The 15,352-nt window shown below is 45.9% G+C and overlaps 1 protein-coding gene across 1 annotated transcript in view; it reads right to left on the bottom strand.

Moving 5' to 3' along the window:
- Nucleotides 1-15,352, bottom strand: part of Rab31 (RAB31, member RAS oncogene family) — a 134,509-nt gene that overhangs the window by 34,503 nt on the left and 84,654 nt on the right. Inside the window, exons 4-5 of the mRNA NM_145094.2 lie at nt 12,018-12,089; nt 10,273-10,379 (exon numbers count right to left, since the gene is read on the bottom strand). Coding sequence (NP_659562.2) covers nt 10,273-10,379; nt 12,018-12,089 — 179 coding nt within the window. The remainder of the gene's footprint in view (nt 1-10,272; nt 10,380-12,017; nt 12,090-15,352) is intronic.

Raw genomic sequence — 15,352 nt, forward strand, 5'->3', positions numbered from 1 at the left:
AGGTTGGCAAACTGGTTTTATGTCTTGGCCCGGCAGCGTCTACCGTGCCGCAGTGATGAGGAGGAGGCTAAGGTTAGTGCAGGTCAGGAGAGGATCTTGGCTGCTTTACTGCTGCACGGCTAAGGAAAAAGGGGGCAGGGTAGGAGCCAGGCTGACGCAGCATCAAAGGCTTAGCCCCTCAGCACACTCACCAGACACCTTCTGTCTCCCCCCCCGCCCTGCGTGGCACCATATGCATGTTCTTCATGACCCCCTCTCCCATGACACAAGTCAAATTCATCCCCACTTCTGGAACTAGTGGGGAAATTTCTGTTCCTGGGATTTCCTCTCACTATTTCCTACCCTCCTCTGACAGGAGTCACCCATCAGAGTCTTTCTGAGATGTGTCTGTGACACACTATCCTGGCTTTTCCTAGTCAGGTTGTATGACGTGGACGTCCCCTTTCCTAAATTCTTCTGTCTGCTCTGGGCTATGCCCTTCTATTGCTTGTGCTGCTGTGAGGGAAAGGATGGGCCTGTCTTGTATCGCTCTTAAGTTACTTCTCTACATCCTCTCTGCTCCCCAAACAGCTCTCCAAGACATACACCCTCATCCTTTCCTGTAGTTCCCCCAGGACTTTGCCTCGCAGGAAATCACCGATTTGTAACAAATAAACCTATTTGTAACTGAATGGCTGAGAACTGATCCGGCTTGTTTCTTTCTTCCTGCCTACAGGTCCTGTTCCTACTCACAGGGCCTGTCTTGGTGAACAACCTCGGCTCCAGGAACAGATTCCTGACCCACTGCAGCAACCCCAGTGGTCTCTCTCAGTGCTCCTGAGGCAAGCACGCTACTTTGTAGCTTAAAGAAGTGCTTAAAGTGCCACAGAAGAGGCAGCTTGTCTGTGGAAGTGCCTGCTGAGAGCTCTGCTGCTTCTGTGGAGGGGGAGATGAGAGAAATCCAGGGCAGGGAGGTCAGTGACAGCAAGGTCCCCTGAAGCTTATTACTCAGCACCTGAGAAGAAGGGTCCCTTTGTTTCCTTGTTCCCTACATCACTGTCATTGGGTAACGTCCCCTTGTAAGATAAATAAACCTGATCTAATGGCCTTGTACACATGCAATCCTTTGCCTCGGGCGGGAGAAGCAACCGGTTCAGGGATCTGGGCCAGAGCTCTTCAAGGTCAGTGGTGGGAGTAGGGGGGCAGGAACAGGAAGGCAGGGGAGTGATGCTCACAGAACACCTTTGAGTTCCCAGGCCCATCTTCCCACAGCCAGACTGCAAGCTTCAGGCTGAGAGAGGTTACCTGTTCTTCTAGGTTGGCCAGCAGGGTCAGCAGGGGGAGAGCTTTTAAAATGAGTTTATTCTTTGGCAGTTTCACACGTGTCTAGAATGAATTCTGACCACCCCCATGGCGCCACCCTCTTTCTACTTCCCACATCCCTGACAGCCACCCCCTTCCTCCTAGCAAGTCCCTGAGCTACTTTAATGTTTTTTGTTGTTTCTCGCTGTGGCTCACTGGGTTTCAATGGGCTCACGTGTGTGGGGATGGGTGGGAGGCTACCCACCAGATCCTGAACAAACTCTCCAGTGGCTTCATCACTGGAGACGAAACTTCCTTTCCCTTACCAGCCCTCCACAGCCTCGGGGTAGGGACTCAAGCATCCCTCCCCTCCCCTCCCCTCCCCTTCCCTCCCCTCCCCTCCCCTCCCCTCCCCTCCCCTCGACTGGACGTTTAGTAGCTGCTGTGAGTACAGGTGCCACTGCTATGCCACGCCTGCAACCCAGAGGTCTCACTGGGGCTCTGCTGCTCTTACGTTCTTCCCAACCTTGGTATAGGGAGGTTTTTGTTTGCTGATCTTCCAGGCAAGCTGGAGAAAGACCAGGAGCTGGGCTGGATCTGAACCGCCTAGACCTTTCACCCTAAGGCACGGGTTAGGCCTTTAATACAGCCAGACACCCAAAAAGCCCAGAAGCCAGAAGGTTTTCTGAACACCAATGTGGTAAGTACTGAGAAAACTCAGTACCACAAAACTTCATGGAAAAATTACAGTATTGTATAAAGTCACTTCTGGCTGCGTTTGTGAGGTATATGCATTCAGACGAAGGTTCTAACTCCAGTACACACTTTACACATGCGAAAATAGTTCTGAAATCTGAACTCGCAAGTGCCCCAGTCCTAGGCGGACTGGATGAGGGCTGCTTAACCCCTCCTATCCTCTGTCCTGTCTACACATGCGCATGAGACGCACTAACTGAGGAACTGGCGTCTCTTCTGCCCAGACCTCCACTCCTGACGCCTCATACGGTCTGCCAGGCTCAGGCTGAATCTGCTTCCATCCAAGCTCTCAAAACATGCTGTGCACAGCGCCTCTTAAGGGCAGGCCAGCTTACGCCACCAATATCTGTTAAATGAGGTCATTAGATCATTTATACCTACACACACACACACACACACACAGAGAGAGAGAGAGAGAGAGAGAGAGAGAGAGAGAGAGAGAGAGAGAGAGAGAGAGATGGACGGACGGAAGCTCTATACACTGTCCTCCTGTAACTCCCAACGAAATGTCCAGCTTCCTGGAAATAGTGACAAAGCAAAGCACTTTGGGATTAGAGTAAAATGAGGACAGGCTTGGAATAAGGTCTAGGACCTAGAGATTTGGCTCACTCCCTGAAAGAGTCATGCCAGCAGGCAGAATCTGGAGCAGCCAGATTGGCTGACCAACTGCCTGATTCTCCTGCCATGGAGAGCTGTGCACAGGCGGATGCCCACCAGGTTCACAGGCCCTGCCACTTGCCAGACTCTTTCTAGTTCTGTCTCTGGAAGGCACATGTACTCTGGACAGAGACCAATACAGCAGGCGTCCCCTTTCTTCTTTCAGAGTTATTTTTGTTGGTGGAGGTGGTGCATGCATGCTTGTGTGCATGCATGTTTGCTCACACGTGTGTGTGTGTGTGTGTGTGTGTGTGTGTGTGTGTGTCTGAGGATTAAACACTGGGCCTCAAATAAGCTGGGAAAATGCTCTAAGTGACAGCTCTGAATAGCATCATCCTGTATTTCTTTTGTATCCTATGTGTGTTGGGATGGTCGGACATTTCACTCAAATGCTGGCAAAACATCAGTCACAGGCAACTCTCTCCAGAAGTTTGTCTGCACACACAAATGATATGTGCATAATATGTATATGCATGCGTTTACCACTATCCTAACTCCCCCCAAACCAAAATCTTATTTACTGAATTTTCATAGATATAATTATAGATTCACATGCACTTATGAGAAACAACACCCCTAGGCAGTGAGAGATGGTTTAGTCAGTACAGATTTCCTGAACAGGATCAAGGACCTGAGTTTGGATCCCCACACCTATAGTTTAAAAAAAAAAAGACAGTTTCAGCAGTGTGTGTCTCTAAGTCCAGCACTGGGAGGCAGAGAGAGGAAGGTCCAGCCCAGCCAAATTGGTGAGAGATAAGTTAGTGAGCAACTGAGGAAGACCCTCTCAGTCTTGATGTCTGACTATACACCCCACCCATCACTACCTTAAGAAGGCAGTCATTATATTCCCAGCAGCAGTCGTCAGTAGGCTGAGGCAGAAGGATTACAAGTTCAAGGCCACCCTGAGCTACACGTGAACTTCTGTTAAGAGGGAGAGGGTGGGCAGACAAGATGGCTCAGTGGGTTAAGGTGCTTGCAACCAAGCCTAGTGATCTGAGTTCCATCTCCGAAGCTCACTGGGAGGAAGGAGAGAACGGACTGGCTCAGGCTGTCCTCTGATCTCCACACATGCTTTCTTGCCCTCCACCTACTACATAAACAAATAAAATGAAGGGAAAATAAAGTCAAGCAAAATAAATGAATTTGGGGGTGCATATCTGTAACCTCAACACTCAGGAGACAAAGGCAGGGTGCTATATATGGAGTTTAAGGTCAGCCTAGGCTACATGAGACCCCCATTTCAAACAAATAATGATCTAAGTTTCTTTAGTCACATTTTGCAAGCTATCCCATAATATTGCAAACAAGATTTAACACGGATGTGTTTGTAATTACATTTCCGAGGTCTACTAGTCTCGCTAGGTCTAGCTAGTCTCTCGTTTGTACCCATTTCTTCCAAATTGAAATATGTCATCTTGAAAGGAGGCTTTTTTAAGATTCATAAAGCAAACAACTCATAAGTCTTAGAAAGTCCCTGAAACTAATTAGGCACAAAGGCTGCCTTCCCCAAGGGTAGTAAGGATGTGTGAGGAGCCTCAGAGCAGCCAAGCTGCCTGGACTAGACTATTTGACCTAAGCTGCGTGCAAGTCTCACAGTGTGCTCCAAGTCTCCAGTTTTTATGAGCCATCACCCATGCTTGTGTGGGCTTTTGGTGAGGACATTGCCTTTGAGTCATCCCTGCCCCTGTAATTAGCCCCTCACTCCTACTCCTGTAAGTCGCCCCAATAAACTCATTGCTTCACCAGTTGGAATTGGTTGTATTGTTACTTTGGCCTGCCTTCAGCTCCCTATGTGAAGTGTTCAAGGTTCCTCAGGAACAGTGTCACACAACAGTGTGTGTATCAAGCTCCATACTGTTGCTCCTTCTGCTTAGGTTCATGAACAGCTCTCACTTAGATGGTCCTTTTACAACCCCTTATCCCAAACATAACCTCAGGCAACCACTCCTAACACCATTCTCTAGTTCTACAGTGCTTCTGTTTAACATGTTACACATGGCATCACACAGTGAAATGTTCAGTACTGGATTTTGCTGTGACTTGGATTTGAACGGTCACCCAAAGGTGGCCCTTGAGTTAACGGCTAAGGCCCACATTACTGGTATTGGAGGCAGTGTCAGTTCTCGAGGTGAGGTCTCATTACCTCTTACCCACAAGCCTTTTAAGAGAATTATGAAGCTTGGGTTTTTCTCATCCCTATCCATGAGGTGAACATGTTGGTTTGCCACAAACTCCCACTATCAAGAACTATCACGGGGGCTGGAGAGATGGCTCAGCAGTTAAGAGCACCCGACTACTCTTCCAGAGGTCCTGAGTTCAATTCCCAGCAACCACATGGTGGCTCACAACCATCTGTAAAGAGATCTGATGCCCTCTTCTGGTGTATCTGAAGACAGCTACAGTGAGTGTACTTACATATAATAAATGAATAAATCTTTAAAAAAAAAAAAACTATCACAGGCCCAAAGCAAAAGGGGCAACCAATCACAGACTGAAATCCCCAAAGTCTGAGTTAAAACGAACCTTCTCTCCCTGTCAGTTGAATTAGGTCAGGCATTTGTTACAGTAACGAAGAGCTCTGCACAGCTTTATTCACTCAGCACAATGCCTCTGAAGGCTCACCCAAGCAGCAGTGGGTCTCTTTGCTTTTGTAACTGAGCAGCAGTCCACGAAGTGCAACACAATCTTATCTGTTTAGCCAGTCAGTTGGTCACTCAATGACATCTGGGCTCATTACAGTTTGGGGACGCCGCCCAAAGTCCGTGAGTGTTTGTGCATGGATTTGGTGTGAACACAAATCCCAGCTCTCTGACACAGATGTCCAGGTGTGTGGTTGTTCTGTTGGATGGAAACGGCAGGTTTGCCTTTGCAAGCAATTGTGGAGCTGTTTCAGTTTGGCTCTGTTGCTGGCCCTGCTTTCCTCCTCACACCAGGCCAGCATCAATGACCTGCCTTGCTCCAACCTCACTAGTGTGTAATTAACTACAATCATTATTTGTGTGCACAGGATGGGGCCTGTCAGCAGTCGGACACATGGCACGGGGTGTTTGTGGAGACCAGGGAACAACGTTCAAGAGCTGGTTAATTCCTTCCACAGTGGGTTCTGAGGACCGAGCTCAGATGTGCTTTTACTCGCTGGGCCATCTTGCCAGCCCCTCACCAACTCAGACTTCGGGGATGATGTTTTTCCTTATTTCACTTTCTGCATACTTACTATTAATAAACAGAAACGTAATTGAGTTTTCTGTGTCGTGCATCCTACAATGTGGCTGAACCTATTTATTTCATGTAAGAACTTTCCAGTACAATCCTTAAAAATTTCCCATGTACATGTCATAAACCAGCACTAACATTTTTTCTAGAAAGTTTTATATTATTATCATAAATGGAACACCAGTGTCAACCACTCACAAGTAAATGAGATTCTAAAAATTAAAAGGAATTTAAAATTTAGCTAAGGCAGTGTTATTTTCAAAGGCTGGTGCTCTCTTTGTCTTTCTCTGTTTCTCTCTGTCTCTCCATCTCTGTCTCTCTGTCTGTCTGTCTGTCTGTCTGTCTATCTACCTACCTACCTACCTACCTACCTACCTACCTATCATCTCTTTCTTCAAGGGAGACAGCAAATATAAGAATATGTCTTTAGGCCAGGCCTGGTGGTACCTGTTCATAATCTCAGCTCCTCAAGACAGCAAGATGGGAGGAGAGCAATGTCAAGGCCTGCTGGGAGCTACAGAGTTCAAAGGTCAACTTAGAGAGGCTTATAGCTTGTTTAGCCATTCAGTGGTACAGCACCAGCATGCACACCGTCTAAATCTGATCTCTAGTTCCACTGCACAAAAGAGAAAAGGAAAGTTAAAAAATGTTAAAAAAAAAAATCGATGGGAGGTTTGGCGAGATGGCTCGGTGGGGAAAGCAGTTACCATGCAATTGTAAAGAATTAGAATGGGAAGACATGGTGGCCCATCTGAAATCACAGCACTCCAGAGGTGGCTCTGCACCCCGAGGGCAAGCCGGCTAGCCATGCTACCTGAACTGGTGAGCACTGGCTTCAGCCAACACCCCGTTCAATGTATCAGGTCAAAGAGGGCACCTGACACCAACTCTGACCTCCATATGCACTTGCACACATGGAAACATGCACACGCATATACACGCATACCACAGACACAAGCGGAAAAAAAACCTAAAACAAAAAACCAGAACCTTACTGGCCTGAGGCTTCTCTGGAAAGCTCTCTAGGATACAGCACGGGCTAAGCCATAAAACAAACCTCAAGGAACTCATGCAGAGCTGGCAAGCTGGCTCGGAGAGTAGGAGAGTAAAGGCGCTTGCTGCCAAGCCTGACGACCTGAGTTCAACCTGCAGGGCACACATGGTAGAGGGAGGAACCCCCGTAAGTGGTCTCTGATAAGCATACCAGGACAGGTGCACATAGATAGATAGATAGATAGATAGATAGATAGATAGATAGATAGACAGACAGATAGACAGATAGATAGACAGACAGGTAGATGATAGATAGATAATAGATAGATGGATAGATAGATAGATAGATAGACAGACAGATAGATGACAGATAGATGGATAGATAGATAGATAGACAGACAGATAGATGACAGATAGATGGATAGATAGATAATAGATAGACAGATGATAGATAATAGGTAGATAGACAATAGATGGATAGACAGATAGATAATAGAGAGATAGATAGGTAATAGATAATAGGTAGATATATGATAGATAGATATATGATAGATGATTGAGAGGTAGATAGATAGATAGGGAGATAGATATTAAACTAACTGATTAATCAATTTTTTTAAAATAAAAATCAACCAGCCTTTCTCACTGACCTCTTCAGAGTTTTGAACAGGAACTACAATAAAAAGTCATCTCCTCTGTTGCAGAATCCAAAGGAGGGCCCTCGAGAATGACTGGCAGCAAAACAAAGGCTACATCCCACGCTCTGGACACCTGCGGGATCCTGAAGCAAGCGCTGGACTCAGACCTCACTGAGGCCACACTAGTGAAGCAAAGGAGGCTGAGCAGAAAGGCTGCTGTGCCACCTGGGACAGTGGGCCGGGATGTCACCACAGCCTCTGGGACAGTGGCCAGGATGTCACCACAGCCTCTGGGACAGTGGCCGGGATGTCACCACAGCCTCTGGGACACTGGGCCGGGATGTCACCACAGCCTCTGGGACACTGGGCCGGGATATCACCACAGCCTCTGGGACAGGAGAGCTGGCTGTGAACACATGTAGAGTTGAGTAAGATGGCTGGGTTGTTGGCCAGTTCATCTTAGCTGGATCTGTACAACGTGGGGCAGACATCGGGATGTCTGCAGAGAACTCCAGTGAGCCTACCCTGGGAATGAGAGGTAGCGATCCTGTTTTATCTGGAGGCTGTGCTGATCTGAGGCTGTCCCTCATCAAGAGCCCCCGCCCTCTCCCATCTTGTATTGGTCACATTCCTTCTGTGGACCACGACGAGCTCCTTGTCAGGTATGGAGAACTGAAACTGAGGTGCCAGGCCAGCATTTCTCCACAGACCAATGGGAACATAGCAAAGGCCGGAGCTATCATAGGGACAGCACCTTCTCATGCCTAATCTTTCCTAAGATTAATCTCAGTCAGGTTTCAGCTCCTTGTAGCAAACAATCCTATCCCATTCAATTTGAAATCAATTTTGCTTAACTTCTAGTTCATCAGACCACACACACACACACACACACACACACACACACACACACACACACGCTTTCTTTGTCAAAGTTCCCCTTTACCACAATGAGGTGTCAGATGAACCCACCTTCTTCAGTGAGGCCGATTCAGCCCACCCAGCACCCAGGGTAGGAAACACTGGCCAAAAAGCTGCTTCGGGATTACAATAAAGGAGAATATCTGATCTGAGTAGGAGAGCTTAAAGACTAGTCCAGCCGCCAGAAAAACAGGTGATTAAGTGGAGCTCACGGAGATTACAAACTAACCTGAGGCGGTGTGATATAACATGTTTGCAAACACAAAGAAACAGAGTAATTTACCAAACTCCATCTTAAGGACTTTGGCAAGATCCATTTTCAACGCTTATTTAATTTTGGTTTAATTGTATTTAGGTATCAAAACCAGAAGCACGGTGCAGCTCTTTATGAATACCACCACCAACAGGGGTTCCTTAGAACTCAGAATCAAGGAAACAGAGGCAAAGCAAGTTTGCAGCAGAAGCCTCCCCGTCAGTGTTTTGCCTTCCCAGGACTTCAGTTACCCACAATCAATTGAATCCAAATATATCAAATGGAAAATTCCAGAAATAAATAATGCATTACATTTTAAACTATATTACACTATTACAATCCCATTCAATCTTATTAGTGTTTCAATCTTTATTACTGTGCATGTTGTATAAAATTAATTTCATCATAGAATTGTATATGCAGAAAAAAAAGTAACATTCATGGGCTATGAAGTAACCTATGGTTTCAGATATCCACTGGAGACTGGAATGGCTCTGTCACGGAAAAGGATGACTAGTCCATAACCCTTTGAAGTGGCATTCATTACAAAAACAGTGAACTTAACAGGCCAGATAAGGACAAAGCCTCTAATCCACCCCCCACATGCCACAGTTTGGGCGTAGCCCTCAAGGTGCATGAGCAAGAAGCATGGTGGAAGAATGGATGGGGATTAGGTCAGGGAGTCGAGAACCCTCAGAAGGGATCAGTGTGGTTCTCGTGACACACTGCTTAGCTACTGCAAGAATGGCTCGTTGTAAAAAGAGAGACCTAAGCCACTGAATCTCGCTGGGCCCCTGCCTCACCAAGTGATCAACTCTGCGGATGGCCTCTGCTCCCTCTCTGTCTCTCAACCACGTTGTACTATGATATAGCCACCAGACTTCCATTCTTGAAACACTGGCAAAGCACAATGCACGTCTTTTCTTTATAAAAACCCAGCGTGGGTATTCTGATCTCACGATTAGAAAAAGGATTAAGACAGGAGGTCAAGGAAGTCCCATAAGTAATTGCTGCTGGGGTGATAAAATGTATCAGACTCAGATATTATGTCAAAATAGTAACATTATTATATAGACTGGACCACATCCTCAGGTTAAAATCTAAACCAAGCAGATGTTGTGAACAGTATCAAGATTTCTCGTGGCCATTTGTACATGAAAGTGTTACTAAAATTATATTCGCAGTAATGTTGATAAGAAGAATAAGGTGGTAAATCTAGTCTGACCATGAGCTGTGCTATATAGAGATGTAGAGGCAGTTTGATTTATTATTCACCGTTGCAGGAACCATAAGGTTTATATCGTTCTCCTGGAATTCCACTCTGGCATCATAATATCAGGCTGATGGCCGCAGTGAGGGGCCAGCAGTTACATCGTTACACAGAGCATAAAAATGGGCGGAGACATAAGTGCACTTAGGCAGAGACATTTGTTGGTGGGAGCTGTGACACACACCTCTCTCTCTCTCTCTCTCTCTCTCTCTCTCTCTCTCTCTCAAACACACACACACACACACACACACACACACACACACACACACACACACACACGAAATGTGTCTTACCTAATATCTGATAGGTCACACTTGTTCCCGGCAATCGCCATCACGATGTTCTCTGGGCCATGCTCCTTCAGCTCCTTAACCCATTTTTTCAAGGTATGAAATGAATCCTAACCAAAAAACAAGGTGAATCACTGAGAAAGCCATTGGTACACTTCAAAGAAGTAGAGATATGAGCCCTGTGTAATTCAATGGGAAAAAATGTTTTTATCGGACATTTACTTAACACTAGCCAAGATGCCTCTTTCTTTTTTTTTTTTTTTTTTTTTTTTTTTTCGGAGCTGAGGACTGAACCCAGGGCCTTGCACTGAGCTAAATCCCCAACCCCAAGATGCCTCTTTCTAAGTTAAAGCTTGAGGGAGTTAAAAATCATATTTGTAACTTTCTTCGGGAAACACCATTGACTAGAAAGAACAGCCTTCACTCTATGGGAACCAGAATCTCAGAATCAAGCAAATACTGAGGCTTACTTCAGGAGAAATGTGTTTGTTCAGGCCCTGCTTGCCTTTCACTGATAACCTCACTCTAGGGCAGAGGCCGGGTGGGCTGACATTTTGGTGGAAGCTGTCAGAACTCATGGACTAATCAATATCAAAGAACCATCTATCACTCGGCATTTCAGAGGGACTGGGGCAGGAGGAACCACACCAAATCAAAGCACTTGCTTGTTAATGAATATACCTCTAAATACATTCCAGTCGATCTCATGTGAGGAGACACACTCCAGGGTCCTCAGTGGACGCCTAACACTGGCTTGGAACCCAAGCCAAGAAACAACCTGTTTCTGTTCCAGGAGTGCCTACGGCACAGCTGAAGCAAACAAGTGGGCAGAGTAAGATAAAAACAGTAACAAAGTAATCACAAAGATAGAATACATTGTGGTTTTTTGGGTTTTTTTTTTTTTTTTTTGGTTCTTTTTTTTTCGGAGCTGGGGACTGAACCCAGGGCCTTGCGCTTCCTAGGTAAGCACTCTACCACTGAGCTAAATCCCCAGCCCCAGAATACATTGTTTTAAATGTACCACTTGTTTCTGGAATTTTCCCAGTGAATAGTTTTGGAGGGCAGTTGACCTTGGATAAGGAGGACTACAGAAAGTCAAACCACAGATAAATGGGGACAACCACCTACAAGCACACACACAGTTACCTTTATAAACACAAATGTTACCTCTGACCTTTGAATGGTGCAAATGAACCACTAACAAAATAAGCTACAACGATAAAACAGGCAGAACTTAAAACGTTCTCAAGGAAAGTGCTAAAGGGCGTGGCCTGGCCTCTGAGAAAGCTCAGTTTTAACGTGGAAAGAGGAGAGATAGCCCAGCAGTTAAAAGCGCCGGCTGCTCTTTCAGAGGGACCAGGTGTGGTTCCCAGCGCCTACATGGGACTCATAAATATGTACACGTCCAGTTCCAAAGGGTCCGATGCCCTCTTCTGACCTCCGTGGAACCAGACACACACATGGTGTATGATATAATGCAGGTAAAATATTCATACACCTAAAATGAATAGATATTTTTAAAAGGTCAGCTTTCAGATGAACGTTTATTGCTTTTGTAATTAGAGGATCAATCAAAGCGGCTTGGTGAGCGGAAACACACTGGCTGCACAGCTTTCAGTGTTCTTGCCTGCCGCACTGCTGAGCCTCCCCCATGGGGCTGGCAAGAATCACAGAGAAGCAGTCTGCTCTGGTGTTTCTGGGACAGTCACCGAGTGGACTGGGGCGTCCAAAGTTGGAGACGTTCTTACCTGCTTAGTGATGTCATAGACTATGACGGCTGCGGCCGAGCCTCGGTAATACATGGGAGCCAGGGAATGGAACTGTTGAAAAGCAATCAGCAGTCTTAGGCCGCAGTGAGCAAACAGATTTTAAGCATTCCTAAGCCACGCATTAAAATTTCATGCTGCATCATCCCCGTGGGAGCTCTGAATCCCCACCACCACCACCACCACCACCTTGGACTTCTCCAGGACTTATTAAATAATAAATTTTGCTCCCCAACTATACAAACGCTTGTGGTTTATGGACTGTGAAATCTCCTCTGGGCCAAAAGCCAGATACAGATTTATTTTCAGATGTATTTTCTTTCCTCTACTGACCCAGGCCAGTCTCTTTAGAGCTGTGCAGTGGTAAGGAGAAGACGGATTCCTAGGAGAGATCAGAGCTCTAGACCCTTGCAGAGTTACTGAGGAGGAACAGAGAGCCAGCCGGCTGCCAGTCAGGCAAAGCCTTATTGCCTACCAAGGTCGGCTAATGGTGACACATCCAACGGGCCTCAGCCCCCAAGCCAGGAATGTTAAGAACCAGAATCGAGGGGTTGGGGATTTAGCTCAGTGGTAGAGTGCTTGCCTAGCAAGCGTAAGGCCCTGGGTTCAGTCCCCAGCTCCGAAAAAAAGAAAAAAGAAAAAAGAAAAAAAAAAAAAAAAGAACCAGAATCACTCATCCTCGAATGAGATGGATAACCATTCTCTGAATGTATATATTACACGTATATTTTGAAAGAGGACCTACTTCTAATTTGTATTTTTTAATTATTATTATTTAAAGATCTGTTGGGATAGGCCAGCGAGTGAAAAAGAGCTCAACAGAGAGATGGAGAGATGATAAGGGCTCGCTACGAGTCACCAGTAAATGCTTAAACTTACTCAATTAGCAAGAAGAATGAACCGAAATGATGGGGCTCCTAGCAATTCAATAAACGTTAAACGGTCATAGATTCTGTGTTAGAGTCGGGTCTGGAGAGCGGGACACGCTCACCTAGTACATGGGGTGGTATTTAGTGCTTTCTGCAAAGCCACGGGGACGGCAGAGCAGGAACTGACGGGTGCATCCCCTTTGACCCAGAAGTCTACTTCCAGGAAATATATGCTAGCGTGGCCGCCAGGCCCAGAAAGACATTTCCCTATGTTGTAGTAGAAGTAAAAAAAAAATCAAAGAACGCGAAGGTTCGTCATAGCACATTTGGGTGGGAGGATCATGGGAGGTCATAGGTCACGGGGTCAGAAGAGAGTCTCACGATAGAATTGGAGGATGACATGGAGAGGAAGAAGGTCTCCTGGATGTGAGGATACAGGAAGGAGGAGGTTGTCTGTGAACCAGGAATGAAGCCTTCACAAGACATTAAATAAGGCAGCACCTTGATCTACCTCAGAACCATGAGAAAGAAAGGTCTGCTCTTTAAACCACCTGCTCTGGGGCATTTTGTTCTAGCCGAGGCTGACTAAAACGTTATGTGGATAACGGAATGTTCCACAACCCCTAAACTGAAGAGGAATTTTATTTAAAGGAAAGCATCTGTTTGACATACTATAAAGTGAAAAAAATGTCTAAAGGCAACAGAAATGATAGAATTTCTTGTGAAAAAGGCAGACAGCAATGGATGTATAAATACTAGGTCATCCCCAAACATTTAGCAGTAGAAGGCCCAGTAATGTTTACATTTAAAAGACTGCATCATATAAATCGCACAATAATTTTAAGTAAGACGATTTCAGGTTAGAGTAAAAAATCAGGGCCGGTGGGATGGGTGGCTCAGCAGGTTAGCCTACTTGCCACCAAGCCTAAGGACCTGCATTTAATCCCAGGAACCCACATCGTGGAAGGAGAGAACCACATCCTCCAAATAAAAGACATTTCAAAAAATTAATTAAAAATCAGCCATTTTTATTGGGGCATAAAGTAGGGAGAGGGAAGATGAATCCTTCAGTTTTTCTGGCCAGCAACGAAACCACTCATTCTTTCTATTTCCCACTGGGTGCTTCTCGTTGGGATGCTCAGAAGACCTAGAGAGGAGCCAGGATGCCACACACAAGTCTCTCCTCGAAGGAAGACCACTCTGCAGTTTGGTGGCTTTTAAGAAATGGAGTAAGGGAGAGCCAGCCCCTCTCCTCTGCCCACGAACACCACGCCAGGTCACAGACCTCCCCTACGTCTGCCCTCACTGCTATGCTGCGAGGAGGACTCACGGGCAGCCCACCCTTGGCAATGCACTAGTGCCTCATATGTCAAGACCAGGCAGGATTCTGGTTCTTGGGAGGAAGAAGAAATGTCTGTAACACCAGGCTTTGCTAAAGGTAGAGGATTCATACAAAGCAGCCTTTTAGCCAATCAGATGAGTCCCCCCGCCCCTTCTCATTTTCACAATAGCCTCTGCTAAAGAGTGAGTACCAACCCCACTTCTCAGAAGTCAGACACGTGAGGGAGATTTCCCTTTGGGCTCTGACGCCAAAGCTGCCTCTTGAAGGGCCAATAGCGTGCGGGTCTCGTGAATTATTGAAACCCCTCAGCGTGCAATGCATTACGCCCTCTTCCATCCCCCACAGAGGAATCACTCCGAAATAAATCTGTTGGTGAAGCCACTTAAAGGACTCTATAGCTGGAGACTTAGGGGTTTTAATAAATTAAAAGTTAATGCCTCAGTTCCGAAACTCAATAATGCACTGACCAAAGGGTAATATCTGTGAAGGGCAAAGACATAACTCATTTCTAGCTTACAATATACATCCATTTATTCCAGACAATGAGAACAGAAGTGCACACACTCAGCCACCGACTGGTGTGATATAATTTACTCCCCAAGAGGTCAGAATTAATACCGACAGGAAGATCACAGAAGATTCTTCCGTAATAAAGGTCGCAATTGCAGGAGGTTGGTAAAAGCTTTCTTATTAAAACCTCCTTTGAAAGGCTACTTAGAAATGGACATATCAGACACGAGCCAATCCCAACTCTTCACAGACCACCCAACAAAATACACTTTAAATTTTAGTGCTCAGATAATGCCCAGGTACCATTTAAGAGCATCACAGAAAATTCTGCAAAGTCAACGTGTCTCTTCAAAGAGATGGTTATCTATGTTCTTTGGACATGTGACTAGTTTTGTTTTTGTTTTTTGATTTTGTTTTGCGTGTATGTGTGTGTGTGTGTCTGTGTGTGTGTGTGTCTGTGTGTCTGTCTCTGTGTGTGTATGTGTGTGTGTGTGTGTGTGTGTGTGTGTGTGTATGTGTATCTATGTCTGAATCCTCCTGGATCTGGACTTAAAGAGGTGGTGGTGAACTGCCCAACATGGGTGCTGGGAACCAAA

Source organism: Rattus norvegicus, chromosome 9 (assembly GCF_036323735.1).
Source record: "Rattus norvegicus strain BN/NHsdMcwi chromosome 9, GRCr8, whole genome shotgun sequence".
Lineage (NCBI taxonomy): Eukaryota > Metazoa > Chordata > Mammalia > Rodentia > Muridae > Rattus > Rattus norvegicus.